The following is a 19,468-nucleotide window of genomic DNA, read 5'->3' on the forward strand; positions in this document are numbered from 1 at the left end:
CTTGCTTAGTTGGGCTCACTTCATTAACAGCGATATCGTTGACTTGATTGCAAATGATTGCACAGACACTATTTAACTGAACAGAGATGACATCACTGAATTCAATGATGAACTGCCTCTAACTGTCATTTTGCACTATTGACACACTTTTTTCCTAATTAATGTTGTTCAGTTGCTTTGACGCAATGTATTTTGTTTAAAGCACTATATAAATAAAGGTGACTTGACTTGACAGCAGAGATTGCTTTTTTTCAAATAACTTGGCAACACGCACATGCACAGATAGACCCCAAGTGCCATTTTGGACTCTGACTAGATGAGTGCCCTTTTTGCAATATTTTATATATATATATATATATATACATACGTGTTCAAAGGATTGTACAGTCAGTGTACAGTGGGGAAAATATTTCTTTGATCCCCTGCTGATTTTGTAAGTTTGCCCACTTAAAAAAAAAGTAAAAGGTCTGTTATTTTTATGATTATTTTAACAGATAGAGACAGAACACCAAAAAAAAAAACAAAAAAAAAAAACACATTGTATAAAGGTTAGAAACTGATTTGCATTTCAGTGAGTGTAATAAGTATTTGATCCCTAATCAAGTTTCAGCCCCCTTCACAGATTTTCTATAGGATTGAGGTCTGGAGACTGGCTAGCCCCCTCCATGAGCTTAATGTGCTTCTTCTTGAGCCAGTCATTTGATGCCTTGAAGGGAAGGAGGTTCTTGTCCAATTTTACAGTACCTGGCCCCATCCATTTGCCCCTCAATATGGTAAATTCGTCCTGTACCCTTAGCAGAAAACAGCCCCACAGCATAATGTTTAATAAACATTATTTCTCTCCCTCCAAACTCGGCGAGTTAAGTTAATGCCAAAGAGCTTAATTTTGATCTCATCTGGCCACAGCACCTTCTCCAAGCCTTCTCTGAATCAACAATCTTGTTTCTGACATCCTTTGACAGCTCTTTGGTCTAGCCCATGGTGGTGGGAGAGGTTGGGAATGGAAGATAGAGATTGTGTGGACAGGTGTTTTATACACCTAACGAGCTGACATTAAGAGTAACTTCTTAAAGTGACAGGATTAATTTGTTTTCCACATGGCCACATAATCAATCTGTGGGAGCCAGAATTCTTGTTGGTTGGTAGGGGATCAAATACTTATTTCACTCACTAAAATGCAAATCAATTTCTAACCTTTATATAATGTGTTTTTTCTCGATTTTTTGGTTGATATTCTGTCTCTCTCCATAAGAATAAACCTACCAATAAAATTACAGACCCTTCATTTCTTTATAAATAGCCAAACTTACAAAATCAGCAAGGGATCAAATAAATATTTGCCCCACTGTACAGTGCATCCACCACTGCCTGACTTTCCTTAGTGGTGTCAGCCAGGTAATTCAGATGTTTGCCCTAAATGACGACACTGGTTGTCACTGCTGTGAAACTAAACTACTGTTAAAACATCTCAGTACAGCCAGCCTAACTTAACCCTCTATTAAGCTTCACAACAAACAAGCTAGTCTGTCATTGACGTATCTTAGCATCATGCAAGTTCGAAATTACATCAAAATTTTATCAAAATTTATGAACTGTCATGTATATTTGCCCAAGTTTTTATTTGAGTTTTTAACAGAATACAGTAAAGTAATATCACATGAGCAAATGTGCTTTTTTCCATGATTCCTAGAGTGACATTCATTTTACACAACAGTTTAATAAACAATAAGTTAATTATACTAATTGGAATTGGACTAGGAAGTATGCATCCTTACTAGGATGCAGCCTTCCATTTGAGAAGCAGCCTTTATGTCACTAAATCACTGCCCCACCTGATTTGTTTAAAGGTTGTGCATTTATTGCATGGATGGAACAAGAACTAAGCATGTCTAAAATGCATGTGCACAGTTCATCTGAATGATAAGGTTTAATCAAATCATGATACCCAATTATGTTAACTTTATAAATGTTAATCACACAATCATCTTGACGATGATGAATGCTTTTAGACTGCCTATAGGAAGGCCTACAAGTTCTGAGGGAAAAGTAGCTTTTCTGTTTTGTTTTGGGTTTTTCTCCCTAAAGAAGTCAAAGTGGTGGAAAACTTTTTGTGCAGAAATGGATGAGGGCACTGATGAAAGGTACTTTTTTTTGTTCTGCCATCAAGTTCCAGAGTTACTAGAAATAGAAAAAATGGCAGAAATGTTTAGTGTATTATAGCAGTGACTTATGGTCAGTTTCCGCTTAGTATAGTACTCAGCTTCATGAAGTTACCTAGTACATATTTGCTTAATTCATAAGTCATTCACAATGCAGTTTATTAGCTGAACCCAGCATTATGAACTATAGCTCCACTTAGGGTCTGAAAAATGTGTGTGAGAGTGGCTGACTAGAAGGGGAGGTTTTTATCTCAGACGCCTGGACAGTTTTAGCTCAGAAAAGGACTAATTGGCAAATACAAAAGTTTTTCGACACCTTAAGTGCTTGGACATCTAACGAACAAGCATCAAAGTTGAGCCACAGGGAGATGTATTAGTTGTCTAAAGAAGAAAAAACCAAAAGCTTACAGCACCTGGTATTCCCAGGCGGTCTCCCATCACCAGGCACAACCCTGCTTAGGCTTCTGAGATCAGACGAGCTCAGGCACGCTCAGAGTAGTGTGGCCCTAAATGAGAGATGCAGCCAAAAGTAGGCTGTCTTGTTCTGCTACCTCAATAACATCACTTTCTTTGGAGCTTGTTTTGCTCTGAATGGCAGAAGGAAGGGGGCGAACAGACAGATTAACTTGCATGAAGGTCCCAGAAGAGGTCTCACCTGGGCAGTCTGAAGTCTATACTATATGATGTGTTAGAGGATCTTACAACCATAACACAGGAACTGAGGAAGAGCACACAATGGCACTGTTCTTCAGGAAGTATTAGGGACTATTTTTGGCAACAGTTTGGAGTAAAGCATTAATAATTTTTATTTGCATAACATACATTGCTGTTAGTATAGTACTTATGATTGCTTGCAACTTATGAAAGGCATTGATCTCAAGAACCTAGCACTTGATAAATCATACATCGTCCAATACCTCAAAGCTGAAAAGACACACTTTGATTATCATGGTCCAAATGTAATGTTATCAATCAACGGCACATTTCCATATTGGGAGGAAGAAAACACAATCACTCGAGTCGTGTATTGTATGGTTTCAGGAGCTGAAATGTGTCAACATCTTGGCTTCATTCCTTTGAAAAGTAAGCAGAGGAACACACCGTAATAACATCAGCTCAGAAGGTCAATTTAAAACACATCTTAATCAGTTCCTGGACCACCAACCAAAGCTCAAACAGGATGTCACCATAACGAACAATGATATTTTGTTCAGAATTCAACAGAACAATGCATGTTGAACTCATTACGGAAGACAGCAGAGAGCTGCCCATGTCCACTGTTGGTCTACCATCCAGCGTTTATATATCATGATCAATCTACAGCAACAGGGCATATCACTCTTCAGACCATCATTTTGGCAACCCTAGTAATGCTGGTCATCTCCCTTGTGCTGATTCCATTGATTATCAACGGCGTAATTTTAACTGTGTGGCTTCTAGATGAACTCTAATTACTTTTTAAAGCAAAGAGACTTCACTGGGTAAAAATCCTCAGACTTTTAATTTGGTCCAGTAAGCAACCATCTAGATCACCCTAGCAACCACATACCAACATGCTAAGGACCACTCCTTAGAGATCATGGCACCAACTTTTTTTTAGTTAAGACTTGTTTAGGTTTCTAATATGATAATGTTCTTGCAATGCAGAGGTTGTCACAGTACATGAAAATAATAATTATGCAGAGTTGTTTCCTTTATTAAGTTCAACTCCTATTCGTGTCCAACGTCATCAAAAGAAAAATAGTTTTAAATTACAAACCAGGCAGTTTAGTCAGTTTAACTCTGACTAAAATCAATCGAATACACAATACAGTCATTTTTTATTTTATTGATTATAAATATATACTGTATATACACACAACTAAAATGAGCTTGGGTAAAAGGCAAAAATACATGGAGACAAGGTAAACTCATAAATGGAGAGCTACTGTACATGAATAAATAATGTGTAGAGTAAAGCTGAATAAACCCAAAGTAGCCACTGGAAACAGAGAAATTAAGATCCAATATCAAATTTAAATGAATATTACATTTAGTCTTAATGATTAATGAAAGAGCAGGAATAGAGCTTGAACTACAGGAGTTCACTGATAACTGGGACACTTGGAATTTCTTGTCGGAAAGTTTATATAACAACATATTGGGGTTCTGATGTATTGACTTACTGTGACTAAAACTTTTTGAAGCAGCATTGTTCACAAGCTGATATTATGATATGTATCACACAAACAAACATAAATGTCCCAGTACCAAAGTGCTTCGATACATTCCACAGTCACTCAGTTTTAAATATATACCCTTACATTTCTCAAAGGTCACCATGAAATATATGCTCAGCATGGCTCAGAAAATCGCATTAGAATCATTTAACAGCAATTTGTTCTTAACTTTATAGTAAACTGCACTGGTGCTTACAGCTTAATGATTTTTTTTCAAAATTAGCTTCTGCTCCACTTCAAATAAGGCAGCACATAAGGTCAATGGTACAGAAAATGACTTAAATAGATACTAAATGAGTTGAATTCTCATATGAACAATTTATTTGGAAGAAAATCCCAAGCTTGTGAAACTGAAACTTATTTAAGAGATCTGGCTCAGGAAAAAATACATCTTTACCCATGGTGAGTGTTGGCCTACCAAGCTCTTGGTTGCATATGTACATTCATGTGTTTTTGAGTTTCATTGTCCTTTCCCTGTTGCCTGAAGGTCCTGGTGAGCCCTCATCTGCTGCCTATTGGCTTTCCCTCTAAGACCAGCTTGATCTCTTTGGCATCCAATGTTTCATACTGGAGTAAAGCCTCAGCAAGATTTTTGTGTTCCTTAGCACGAGACTTCAGGATCACTTTAGCACGCTCATAGGAATCCTAGGAGCATTCAAACAAATATGTGAGCCAAAATCTGGAAAAATTTGTAGCTGGTATCAAGAAATGTTAAAGGGTTAGTTCACCCAAAAATGAAAATTAGCCCATAAATTACTCACCCTCAAGTCTTCCTAGGTGTATATGACTTTCTTCTTTCAGACGAATCCAGTCGGAGTTATATAAAAAATTGTCTTTGATCTATCAAGCTGTTTAATGCCACTCAATACCCACGTTTCCACTGTCGGGCCAAAAGCGGGCATGCTAGTGCGTGCCAAGGCCAGTCGCGTTTCCACGGTCACTTCTTATGCTTGATCGTGCCTTGTAGGGGCCTCCTCTGGGCCAACGGCCAGCAGGGGCTAGAGGAGTCGTTGTGAACAAAGGTAGAGTTTCTCCGTGTCTGGAGAGCGTCAGCACCGCGGATCATTTCATAAAGCTATAACACCAGCATTAAAACGGTTTAAAATAAGTTGAGCTCAAAACTCACTTTCAGTCAGCAGCGAATGTTTGAAATAACTTGATCCGATGTGGATTATGATCACCATACAAGGCAGAAATATTTATAAGCAATGCAAAAGACTATGCACGCTAAGCATTAACATTACCATAGTAAACATGGTAAAGACGACCGCTTAAAGAAATCAGACGTCAACATCACAATCGTGTATTCATTTAGTAACATTTTATCAGTCACAAGTCTCTTCTCGAGAGTTTAGCTCCACGTAGCCTATGTCATAAAAATATAATAATGTTTTTTGTTCGGGAGCTTTTATAAAAATATAGAAATGATAATTCTTTCTAAATGTGATGTGTATATAGGCTACTGTGACTACAAATAAAAACAGAAACAGACTCGACTGAATAAGCAGGCTGTTCATAATGCTTTATTTCTGTGTGACTATTTTTTAAACCTGATAAATTAATTATGATGTATCACTTATTATAGTAAAACATTGATGCTTTTGGATTTAAATATTTAACAAAGCATGCAAACAAGCGGACGCTTTTATCGTGCTAGTTCCAAGGACTTAATTCTTATTAGTTTTCTGATAAACTTCTCTTTGTTGTTGAAATGATGGGGTTGCATGACTTTGTTCCTGAGAGACGTGTAAACGGTGGATTTTAGTGAAGCGCAGCAGAGCTTCCGGCCTGACGGTGGAAACACAGCACTTTTCTGGCCTCGGAACGTTTTAAGCACTGGCCCGACAGTGGAAAGGTGGCTAGTGGGTGTTGCAGTGCTTCAGTACAAAAGTTGAATAAACAGCACCCATACATTATATAAAAAAAAAAAAACAAAGAGGTGTCACGGCTGTAGCGAATCCCTGTGTTTTTGTAAGACAAATATTCATATTCAAAACATAATAATCACTTCAATGTAGCTTGTGCCAACAGTTGTACACAGAAGCAATTCCAGGGGAATGACGTATGAAGTCGGTGCTGCGCATGTGTCGCTGAGTCTTTTGAAAACCAACGTTTGTTAACAGGAGCAAAGAAAGTTTGGAATCCTCTGACCTTTACAAATCCTCGTTTTGTACTTCTAATTAGTGACTGTTGTTCTGTTTTGATCCCTCCGCTGCGCTTCCCCCACTTCTGAGAGGCGAATGCACAAAGCCGACCTCATACGTCATCCACCCGGAACAGCTTTTGTTTATAACAGTGAGCACAAGCAACATAAAATTGATTAAATTGGTTATTTTTCTTACAAAAATGCATTAATATGCATTAAAATTAACTAAAAGAGGCCTTTATTCACCCCCTAGAGCTGTGTGAGACACTTTTTAATTGAGGATGTGTGCTTTTTATGTCACTTCTTTTCTTGCAATTAAACAGCTTGATAGATCAAAGACACTTTTTAATATAACTCCGACTGGATTTGTCTGAAAGAAGAAAGTCATATACACCGAGGATGACTTGAGGGTAATTTATGGGCTAATATTCATTTTTGTGTGAATAACCCTTTAACAGCAGGCTGTTGAATGCTTAAAAATGCGATGTTTATAATACTGATTTCAGGATAGAATTAGATCAGAACAAAGTTTACCCTCAGAAGTGTCCTGACTTCATTTTCAATGGCTGCCTGAGTTTCTGGGCTCTGCTTGGTGAGGTCAGCATATGTCATGACCCCCAACTATGACAACAACAACAAAAAAGAGAGACAATAATAAAAAAAAATCAAGAGCTCTGGGGGTGGGGGTCTTCTCAAAAGCTCTTATTCAAAACCCAGCAAGTTGCCTTGTTTTACATCGAATCCTGACTGTCATGGAAACTCATGTGCCATATGAAATGTGAAATAGTTTAGTTTAGTACAGTGACAAATTAAGTAAATTATTTAAATTAGCAAATAACATTAAATTTTGTTTTCATAACACTTATTTCCTGCTTAATATTTCACCTTCCACAACATAAAACAGGTCTTTATGCATAAAAATATGAGTTCATGATATTTGGTATTCAATAAGTTTGAAATACAACCAACTTTTTTTAAATCTGAAAATAATATCCATATTTACAGACAGATGTATTTTCACTGCGCAAAGACAATCTGCTAAATATGACAAACCTTTTCACTCATGCCAAATCTGGTCACCATCATTTTGGCTATTTTTGTAGCGCTGTCAAAATCACTTGATGCTCCTATGTGAACAAAACAAAACATTACACAGATGAAAAACAGAAATAAGTGATTAGCATAAATTTGTTACACTTACTATTCATGCAGTGTACTCTCACATTTTTGACAAATGCGATGTACAATAAACATTCATACTTACAGCCAGGTCACTCTATAATATAATCGTATAGTGTTTCATCTAACATAATACACAAACAATTTGAATGACACCACAACATACCAGTGGTGATATTCTCACTGCCAAAGATGAGCTCCTCAGCCACTCGGCCGCCCATGCTGATGTCCATCTGGGCCAGAAGTTGAGCACGAGTTTCACTCCAGCGGTCATTCTCTGGGAGCATGGACACCTATAAAGAGAACAAAAACTCTGGCACTATTAAGCCTGACCTTAATAAATAAACATGCAGCTCACATCTCTAAAATATTCTGACTTTACAATTTCAACCCAAACTGAATAGATGAGCCCTTTCAAAGTAGACATTCTCATAATCAATTAAAAATGTACTCACATGCCCTAAAGTTGGGCCTCTCGGCATGATAGTGGCTTTATTTATGGGCATGGCGTCTTTGGTGTAGTATGCAATAATAGCGTGGCCCGACTCGTGGTACGCTGTGATCTCTTTATTCTTCGTATCAATCTCTGCACTCCTGCGTTCTGGCCCTGCAGAGTGGGAAAGTGCACGGAAAACAAGTGATGCACCAACAATTCAGCAACTGACAAAATGAAAACATTCAATCGAAACAGCAAAAAATAAATAAAGATTTTTCCGTTTCAAATGGTTAGGAGGGCCAAATATTTTTTTCTTTTTTGATGGTGCGCATCACCTGACAAAACGCGAATAAGCTGCAACAAATAAACATGTCAGCATGAACATTGGTTGCCAAACAGCTTTATTAGAACTGGTTTCATTTATTGGGTACACGACACCCTGAACCACATACAGAGCTCAGTGACTCAGTTGCCCAAATTTAATAACTAAAACTTAATTTTTGACTGTGCCAAAAATTCATTTTGGTGCATCATTATGAAAATGTAGAGGTTGTATAGTCTAATATGAGGAACAAAGTTTGCTTTTAAGTTAGAAGAACCTACCCATCAGTATTTTGTCCTTAGCAAACTCTAAATCCTTCATGGTCACCATGTCTTTACCATCCACAGCTGCCTTCAGAGCAGCCTGATTCACAAGATTCTCCAGCTCAGCTCCAGAGAACCCCACCGTTCCTCTAGCAATGACCCCTGCCTCCACAGCTAGTGACCAGAAAATACAATAAACCTTAAGAACAATTACTTTACTTGCTGTACAATTACTTGTATACCTTTCAAAATTAACAGTTCAGAATCTAATATGTACACTTGAAAATAAATTTATAAAAGAGCACTTACCAGAGTCGACTTTAATTTTTTTAAGGTACCACTTGATGATTTCAGTGCGGCCTTTCACATCTGGTATGGGGACAGTGACCTGCATATCAAAGCGGCCTGGCCGGATAAGAGCACTGGAGAACAAAATTCAGATTTCCTGACCAATCAGAAACATTATAGAAAAAAATTTTAAAGAAACTTTACCTAACAACCTCAGTTGCACTCATTGTATTATAATTTGATGTACTGTTAAACAAGCAGGCTTTTGTCTTTAAATGTTTGAAATGCAATATACGTACCTATCCAAAGCTTCAGGGAAGTTTGTTGCTCCAATTATGATGACGCCTTCATTTGGCTTGAACCTGCATATGTTAAACACTAAAAGTTAGCCAAGGAAACTTACAAACCTTTCACTCAAACAATGAGTGCAGTCAAAAGTTGCAATGGAGTCACTTTGAGTAGCATAGCTCACCCATCCATCTCTGCTAGAAGCTGATTGATTGTCTGTCTAGAATAGGGGTGCATAGGGGACTCTATCCTCTTTCCTCCAACACTATCCAGCTCATCAATGAAGATAACACAAGGAGCGTTACCTTTAGCTTCCCCTACAGGACAAATGCAGGAGAACTGCTTTAATACATTCACACTTTTGGCTACTTTCACATACACAGAATTAGGCAGATAGTATGGCATCATCTATAAACACTTGTGCTTGAATTATTATTTGGAATGGAACTATGCAAGCTAGGTACTTACTAAAAAGGTTTCTGATTCGACTGGCACCGACGCCAACAAACATCTCATCAAACTCTGAGCCAGATGCGTAGTAGAATGGCACATCTGCCTCACCTGCCACAGCACGGGCCAACAGGGTCTTTCCTGTACCTGGAGGACCAACCAACAAGACTCCTGCAAATAAATGCAGATCATAAATAACATGAATATGTAAAAAAAAAAAAATAAAAAAAAATAATAATAATAATAATAATAAAAATAAAAAAAAAGAATCTAAATCTAAAATCTAAAGCTGCCAAAAAGAATCTATGTGGAATTTTGTCAAAATTACAAGCATGATTTTACTTTACTCTTCTACTCAAAAGGGAAATAAAATTCAGTCCTCATTTACTCATCCAGATCTGTGCTAAATTCTGAACATGACTGTTGATATTAATATGATAAAAGATAAGAGCACTCATTTTTATTGACATTTTCAATTTACTTCAACCCTGAAAACAAAAATGTACTGAATCTGCATTAAGCATAAATTAATACTTTTTTTTAAATGACAAATTAAAATGTAGTTCAAAAGTAGTCCATCCTTGACTTTGTAACGTAAATCGTGAGCACTGTCACTGTTAATGTTATCTGATAATAATGTTTTCCAAAGCAACAAATTATCAAATTGTTGTACCATGATATATATATACACACACACACATTACTATGCTTTGTACATGAAGAAATGGGTTGAAAACATGGCAGAAAAGATAGCTGTAGTATGTATACTGTATATGGTTTCAGATATAAAAATGAAACCATATACAGTATACATACTCAACTATTTTTTCTGCCATGTTTCAAACCCATTTCTTCATGTACAAAGCATAGTAATGTGCAACAACAAACTCAACAAAATGTAGACAAATAGAACCCCCTCTAGTGCAAGTGCACAAAGGAACAAAAACTGACTGCAAACTTTTTGTTTTGCAGATAACCGATAGTTCAATAAAGCAGATAACGCTGGCGATTAATAGGTAAAAATTATATCAGTCATATATAGTGAGCACATCTGTCAAACTCCAAAAATGCAAAAAAAAAAAAACCGCCCCGGTAAATATTGTGCATTATATTGCAAGTACTCACAAAGGCTTTGTATGAAAAGCAAACCAAAAAAGAAATAAACATTTATTCCACAAAAGAAAAAGAAAAAAGTCAAAGGTTTGGTAGAATATGAGGTTGAGCAAACAGAATTTAGGTTTAACTATTCATGTAAATGGTTCTGGCTTGGAGCCTTTCAGTAGATGTGTGTTCTTGCCTTTAGGCAGCTTTCCTCCCAAAACAGTGAACTTCTGTGGGTTCCGGAGGAACTCCACCACCTCCTGCAGCTCATTCTTGGCCTCCTCCACACCCTTCACATGCTCAAAGGTGACATTCTTCATCTGGACAGGGTCCACTGCTGAGTCCAGGCCTGATGTGGTTCGGAATCGCACTGTCCGAATTATAGTTCACATTATAGTTCACACTCCACACACTAGGGCTGTGCAAAAAATCGAATGCGATTTCATGCGCATCTCATCAGTAAAGATACTCCTGTGATTAGAAGTATATCTCCAGCAAGTGCGTTCAGATCAGGGTTGCCAGGATTTCACAACAAATCCTGCCCAGTTGCTTCTTAAAACCAAAACTAGCCCAATCGCGTTTCCAGGAGGTTCCCCGATAAAAATTGCTTCCCGGGGTTACAATATAAATTTTATGGAAGGGTTGCCTTGGTAAAATTCGCATTTTAGGGGCTAAATATCACGTTATTTATATTGGGGTTGCTTCAAACCGTGGACATGAAAAACAACCATAGACTTGGCAACACTGGTTCATGTGGAGCGGCAGTTACTACACAGAGCCGTAGTCTACCGACAACTAACACAAAATCGTTTTCAAAATCGACAAAGAATCGCCTGCGATTTTAACATCGATTTTGTGTAGATTGTCAGTGAATTACGGCTCGGTGTAGTAAATGCCAACCAGTGTTGCCAAGTCTGTTGTTGTTTTTCATGTCAGCGAATCGAAGCTACCCCAATACAAATAACGTGATATTTAGCACCTAAAATGCAAATTTTACCAAGGCAACCCTGCTAAAAAACTTATATTGTAACCCCGGTAAGCAATTTTTAACGGGGAACCTCCTGGAAGCACGATTGGACTAGTTTTGAGAAGCAACTGGGCAGGATTTGTTGTGAAAACCTGGCAACCCTGATCCGAACGCACGTTCTGGAGATATACTTTTAATTACAGGAGCGTCTTTACTGATGAGATGTGCATGAAAAATCGCATTCGATTTTTTGCACAGCCCTACCACACACACACACACACACACACACACAAAGCTTTCCCAAAGCCACAAAAAAGGCATAAAAGAGGCAAGCCAGCCAAGTGAGAATGATTGGTTTTCAAACCAAGCCAAACCTTTCGCTAATGATTCAGATTTTATATTTACACTGCTAGAAATGACACAGGGCATAAGCTATACTGAATTTAGTGAGACAAATCACACATGCAGAAGATTCTATATAATATTTACCTGATAAGAAAGGAGTTTTTGAGAGTCCATATAAGCCCAACAGCAAAAGCACCAATAGTATCAGTCGCGTCCTCCTCAATGATTCTAATGGAGATGTTTTTTTTGTTTTTTTTTTAAATACAAGATACAAGAATAAAGAGAGAAAGAAAAAAAATCATAATATGTTGTGAGACTTTCACCATTCAATTCACAATAGACCTTAATCAGTGTAGAAACAAGGCTGTGAAAACCTGCAGTAATTACAGTACTGTATAAAGGTACTAGACCTGGTAGACAACATTATTTCCAAAACTCATTAAAAAAAAGTTTTTTTTGGAGCTTTTGTCAACTGAAAGCCCATAGTTGACTTGCCTTGGGTTCTCTGTGTTAGGGCCTGAGCTTTTAGGAATCCTTCTGCAAAACCAGTCTTAAAAGCATCATGCTGACCATCAGGAATGTTGTTGTTTTGAAGGAGCTTGTCCAATGTTTCAACATCTGGCCCTTTGTCTCGAGTAAGGAAACCCTGATTAACAAAAACATAAATAACATTAAAATTGCAATACAAACCTTCTTTTACAAAAGACATTTAAAATGTGCTATATATATATATATATATATATATATATATATATATATATATATATATATATATTTATTAGGGCTGCACGATGTGTCGTTTAAGCATCGATATCGCGATGTACAAATCCACGATAGTCACATCGCAGGATGTGCGATGTAGGCTGTCGTAGTTGATCCGTTATTCATTAACTGTACGGGCCAGCTACTCCCCTGCCCTTGACGAATGTGATTCGCGGATTAATTGCACAGCTTAACCATCATAGAGTGAAAGTTTATAATTGACAGGACTGAAAACCACATGCAAGTTTAACAGGGCAGAGACAGAGAGAGCGCGCGGCGGCGCGAGAGAGACAGAGAGAGCTAGAGCGAGAGAGAGAGAGAGAGAGAGTGCGAGAGAGACAGAGAGAGCGCGCGCAAGAGAGACAGACAGGGAGAGAGAGCGCGCGCGCAAGAGAGACAGACAGGGAGAGAGAGCGCGCGCGCAAGAGAGACAGACAGGGAGAGAGAGCGCGCGAGAGAGACAGAGAGAGCGCGCGAGAGAGACAGAGAGAGCGCGCGAGAGAGACAGAGAGAGCGCGCGAGAGAGACAGAGAGAGCGCGCGAGAGAGAGACAGAGAGAGCGCGCGAGAGAGAGACAGAGAGAGCGCGCGCAAGAGAGACAGAGAGAGCGCGCGCAAGAGAGACAGACAGGAAGAGAGAGCGCGCGAGACAGGAAGAGAGAGCGCGCGAGAGAGACAGAGAGAGCGCGCGAGAGAGACAGAGAGAGCGCGCGAGAGAGAGACAGACAGGAAGAGCGCGCGAGAGAGACAGAGAGAGCGCGCGAGAGAGAGACAGAGAGAGCGCGCGAGAGAGAGACAGAGAGAGCGCGCGAGAGAGAGACAGAGAGAGCGCGCGAGAGAGACAGAGAGAGCGCGCGAGAGAGACAGAGAGAGCGCGCGAGAGAGACAGAGAGAGCGCGCGCAAGAGAGACAGACAGGAAGAGAGAGCGCGCGAGAGAGACAGAGAGAGCGCGCGCAAGAGAGACAGACAGGAAGAGAGAGCGCGCGAGAGAGACAGAGAGAGCGCGCGCAAGAGAGACAGACAGGGAGAGAGAGAGCGCGCGAGAGAGACAGACAGAGAGTACATTAGAAGTACCATCAATGTTTATAGAAATGTATATGGATTTATTTTGCATGTAAAAAATTTTTTCTTATGAATATATATGTATTTTTGTTTTGTTTGTTTCTATTCTGCTATGTACAATGCTTTAGGAATATGTACCTTTGTATGTCATGCCAATAAAGCAATATGAATTGAATTGAGAGAGAGAGAGAGACATTTTCAAACAACACGAGCGCTGTCTTGCTCTCTCTCCCTCTCGCATATTAATCAATTGACACGATGGTGTCGATGTTTAAATCATTTAAAATGAGAATGTAAGTGTGCTCACCCCATTTTTGTTTGTAAGAAAAAATATCGCAATATATATCGCAGAAAAATAAAATATGGCAATGTCATTTTTTCCCAATATCGTGCAGCCCTAATATATATATATATATATATTAGTGGTGGGCATAGATTAATTTTTTTAATCTAGATTAATCTCACTGTGATCTTGAAATTAATCTAGATTAAAATGGCTCATTCGAATTCTGCCGAAGGTATTCAGAATATGTGTTACACAAATAAAATTGACAAACAGTAAGTCTTTGAGAAGGGGTTTATCAAGCTAGGTGGTGCATTATAAAAGGGGCTCATTTCCTGTTTCCAAAATGCATCACAAAGTGCTTGAAAAAAAGATGTAAACTAATTCCACATTGTACAAGGTGCAAACAACCTTACGCCTGTTTCACACATACTCCGTCTGCAGTGCGTATGGGTTGCATATTTTTTTACGCACCCATGTTAACGGATTCCAGTTGCGTTCTAGGAGCGTTGCGTCTGCAGCAGTGCAGCGATCGTTTACGTACCGAGTAGCGAACTGCAAACGCGTCCTGTGTGAAAGCACATCGAGTCCATGCTGCACCACATACGTAACGCACACGGACTGCATACGCACTGCAGACGGAGTATGTGTGAAACAGGCGTGAGCAGGGCCGTAGCTGGGGTCAGCGGGGCCCCGGTGAAGGTTGTGCTAGTGGGCCCTGTTTGAAATTGTTTAATTTGTATGTTCTTTTATTTTTATTTATTTGTGCTATTTACACAATGTTTAAGTTTTTTTCAAGTTTGTAGGTGTCAAGGTACAGAAACCAAATAATTCAATGTAAAAACTTATTCAGACACCTTCAACATTTCTCACATTATTACAGTTTTACTATATATATCAAAACGTATATCTGGTGTCTGAATATTTTTTGGTTTGACTGTTAAAACTACAAAGTAATTCAGTCAAGAGCAGTGAGTGATTTTCATTTTCATTTTCTTGGATTAACATTACGGCAGCCAGTAGCTAAATCAGGCGCGGTCACTTTAAGAGACGATAAACGCATCCATTATAATACACATCCCATTTTTTTCCTCAACTGTTTACCTTCACTTAAGAAATAACTGACAGTTTTTTTCAAACTTAATTTCCAAGGTGGATATTTTGACATATTTTGTATGTATTTCTCGGCACACGAAAAAATAAGCGAATTCGATGTCAAGCGTTTTGAGACGCCTTTCTCTGCGTGAGCCCTGAACACCAGAACACCACAAGTACTGAATTGGGCTCTTTCACATCTTTTTGTTTGTTCAAACTGCGATTTGCATTTGTTCGTTCAGGTGCAGGAAGGACTTCGAGGAGAACTTCGCAGAAGAGAGCTCGGTTCAGTGTCGCTGTCCGTGATACGCGGCTCTCGAAAATCATCAGTTTCAGAAGTAAAATGAGTCTTATCTAGTTAAATAATTAAAATATCTTGTTTTGTGTTCCACAGAATAGAAAGTCAAACAGGTTTGGAAGGACATGAGAGTGAGAGTAAATGATGTCAATTCTCATTTTTTGGTGAAATATCTCTTTGTGCTTTAAGTAAATAAACACTATATTAGGTTAACATCATTTAAAATAAAGTGCTGTATACTGTGCGGGCGACCTTCATAAATGACGGTGTATATCCCTCAGGCTCCACTCTACTGTCAATGCCTCCCTGTAGACGGCGTGTTCTAGACTTCAGAGTTTTAAAGCCTCGATTTGGGACCGTCACTGAAAATAAAAGATCAATATTTGATTAATATCAGATGGAAAAAACACAGATCATGTCAAAAGAAGTTGCCTGTTTACGGAGTGACAACTGAATAAAATACTTCACACTTTACATGGCAAATATTTGAGATCTGTACATAATGTTTGGAGAGGTGACTTGTTCTGCTTGCAGAACACAGGAGTAACACCTCCCATTCTTGAAAACCCTGAAAAGGAAAACAGATATTAAAGAGTGAATACCTCATGTGTGGTAAATTTAGTCTTACAACATGAGAAAGCTAATCAATTATATAATCAAGATTACAATGACAGCTACAGCAGTAAACTATTGTGTGAACTGTTGAGTGCATGAATGCAATGGCAAATAAAAAGTCTTTAAATTCCTTTTAGGTCTATTGGTAACAAAAAAAGATTTAAGTAGTCTCATTCACAAATGTGCATTTTACATTTATTTCTTTTTTGCACAGGAAAACGCCTAGAAGTGCTAAAGGAACAGTAAATTTAACAAAGGTTATGATTGCTGTCATTGGCTCAAGAATATCTTTGTGTCTCACCATGTTTGTTGTGAAAGAATGAATCTGAGGAAAGATGGGACGTCCTCCAGATATTCGGCACTCTCCTCAGTTGTGAGAGCGACTCCTGCTGAGTAACACAGGGCAGAAGCTTCTGCACCAGCTCATCTAGCTGGCTGACCCCGAGATCTGTCAAACCTAAATCCCTGAGGGTCAGTGATGGCTTCCCAGCACAACACCACAGATGCAGAATTTAAGAAGGAAAAAAATTGTTAGAAAATATCATTCATTTGAAAGCTGCTAACATTCAACTGCTCAATTTTAGAACCACATTTCCACGGAAATAAATGACTGAAGAGGACAAAGGGAAGGCTCCAAAACCTACATGTGTACAGTATTTATCAGTGTTCAGATGAATGCAAATACCTCTGTGCAGTTCAGATCTTGTTCTGGTATGTTCTCTCTGTGTTTGTGGTTGACTGAAGTATTGCTGCTCACTGAACCCTTCAGATAGTGCAGGGCATTGATGAGGTGACTCAACTGGACTGTTACCTGAAGAGATGAACAGAAAAACCAAGTATTTCATAAGTGAAAAAAAAGAGATAGAACAAAATTTCACAAATGAAAAATATTTTCATTACCAACTGGATTTTTTAAAAATGATGTAAGTAGCATCAAAATATTATTTGATGTCAGTCTGTATTTAGGATATCATTATTTAGTATTTAGGATATCATATCATTACTAAGTAATTAAAGATTAGCCGTTTGCTTTTAAGACTGAGAAGAAGTGAGCATCAGCAGCACCTCCAATGGCTAAAACAATGTTACCAAAACACACACAAGTCTGACCCAAATGTTTAATGTCACAATTGTTTACATCTATTTATATTAGTTTATATCCAGCTGGTCACATCAATGCTTTTTTCCCGGTGTGTTACTGCCATATTTTGATTACATAATCATAAAGTGTTCTAGAACAGAATCATTTAAAGTTTGAGAGTATACATATAATATCCATAATATGTAATTTCAATTTTGTATAGATATTTAAAGATCGTCATCTAGTTAAGAGTGCAATTTCAACATCTACTAATACATTTTTAAATGTTGAAGTTTCTTCTGTTAAAATGAATTAATGAACGAGTATCCATTAAAAGACTATCCATTTTTTTTTACTATTATTTTATTAATCGGTCAAATCCACCATCGGTCGACCTCTACTATGAACATATTCTTAGCAAAATGTCAATGAAATTTAAGTAAGCTTTTAAAAAGTAACTTCCAAAACTGAGGCTGTTAAACATAATAAAGAATTATGCACACTTGAAACACTGTGGTGGATTAAAATGATCAAAAAAACGTTCTGTTGTGAATCATATCACACATTTACATTACGCATTTCAATGTCTTCAAACAGCATTTTTATAAACACAAACCGAGAATAACAATGCAATCAAGTGAGTTATAACATCGACTTTTCCACATGACGTTCAAAAACAATTCGCTCAAAATGTAAGATTAAAGTGCAGCTTATTATATATGCTAGCTAACCAGCTAGCCTGCGTACATGTTAAATTATGAAACCCGATTTTAATACCTGTGGTTGAAGGGAAGTCGAAAGAGAAAACATTTCCGAACAGTTGATGACAAACTCTTGAAGACAGTGGGGTTTTATTAACTTGGAGTTACATGTAATGCGCTCCAAAAAGTGTCCTATTCCGCTCAACTAGTCTTAACACCGCGAAGACTCATCAATATATCCATCTACAACTTCCGGCATAGAGGAAGACAAAATAAAAGTCCTTAATAGTATGTGTAATGCTGATTGTATGAAGGTAATTTAATGCCCAAAACATTTGCATACGCAGAGTAGGAGTTGTGAAAGTGTAAGCGTAAATTAAATTTCCATGCGTGAGAGATGCTCTGTAAATGTGTAAATCGCTTTTCAAGCGTAAGAAAAAAGTATTTGCAGCATTTTACTGTTACTCCTAAGCGTAATTTTGTGAAACTGCAGCTTCATGCTAATGCAAAATAAACATGATCTGCATTCATCGGACTTCCATTTTTCCCCACTTACACTTTTGCCATGTTGTTTTTGCTAAAATATGGTCAAAATCGCAGCTAGCCTTCGAACAGTGATTTGCAAGTGAAAACAACAGTTTAAAGAACTGCAAAGCGGATTGACTGCAAATCTGTATGTGTAAAAAACAAACTGTTGCAAATGTCTAAATTACTTCTTGTGCATGTAGAGCAAAAAGTTCCCAAAATAAACCGGTATTTACAGCTCCATCTTTCTTTTCTCTGCGCTTACAATTTTGGCAGGTCCACAACCTTCTTGTAGCCAGTCACATGAGGATCTCGCTGACGCTCCATTTATACTCTTATCCGATTGGTTCGATAAACTAAACTTACATACAGTCCAGTACATTAAAAATAAATATATAACATCTTAATTAAATCATAATGCTTTATAAGTTGCGTACCATAGGCCAGACTCCCATGTGTTCATACTGAATTGTGAGTTGGTGTTAACATTATTGGATTGGTTTGGCTTTACATTGAAATTTCATAAAATCTGCATACACCATTGAGCAGTTCAACATTACAGTCAAAATGATGTTGTGACAATCCTCAGTACAAGTATCAGAGCGCTATACTTTGCAAAACCTTTTTACTAAACCAATAAAGCTACATAAATCTGAATTTGTCAGTTTTTCAGACCATGTTTCCGTTTACGGTATTTAACACTCAAATGTATATTTTGAAATTTCGATAACTCTAATTACTTTCAAGTGACTGATCAGCTGCATGAGCAACAAAATTCTTTCTTTGTGTCCAGATTTGACTAACGCAAAAACTTACACTTCAAATCAAAATAAAATAATACAACTTTGATAAAAAGGTCTTTAATGATGTTTAGATATACATC

At 37.9% G+C, this 19,468-nt stretch overlaps 1 protein-coding gene across 3 annotated transcripts; it reads right to left on the minus strand.

The window, feature by feature from the left end:
- Positions 1–3,967: 3,967 nt before the first annotated feature.
- LOC132155155 (ATP-dependent zinc metalloprotease YME1L1-like) lies at positions 3,968–18,318 on the minus strand. Of its 3 annotated transcripts, none has more exons than XM_059564005.1 (18): positions 18,137–18,318; positions 16,964–17,089; positions 16,580–16,760; positions 16,163–16,231; positions 15,916–16,025; positions 12,659–12,809; positions 12,308–12,391; positions 11,048–11,221; positions 9,769–9,921; positions 9,485–9,617; positions 9,312–9,374; positions 9,034–9,146; positions 8,743–8,898; positions 8,159–8,310; positions 7,870–7,996; positions 7,578–7,651; positions 7,059–7,145; positions 3,968–5,023 (listed from the first exon to the last, which is right to left on the minus strand). In XM_059564005.1, exons 1-18 carry the CDS (start codon positions 18,167–18,169, stop codon positions 4,880–4,882), a joined length of 2,130 nt encoding a protein of 709 aa, XP_059419988.1. In that variant the 5' UTR covers positions 18,170–18,318; the 3' UTR covers positions 3,968–4,879. The 3 variants fall into 3 exon arrangements, with proteins under 3 accessions (XP_059419988.1, XP_059419987.1, XP_059419986.1); XM_059564004.1 differs by having other exon boundaries at positions 11,048–11,200; positions 16,139–16,231; XM_059564003.1 differs by having other exon boundaries at positions 16,139–16,231.
- Positions 18,319–19,468: the final 1,150 nt, after the last annotated feature.

Source organism: Carassius carassius, chromosome 12 (genome assembly GCF_963082965.1).
Source record: "Carassius carassius chromosome 12, fCarCar2.1, whole genome shotgun sequence".
Classification (NCBI taxonomy): domain Eukaryota; kingdom Metazoa; phylum Chordata; class Actinopteri; order Cypriniformes; family Cyprinidae; genus Carassius; species Carassius carassius.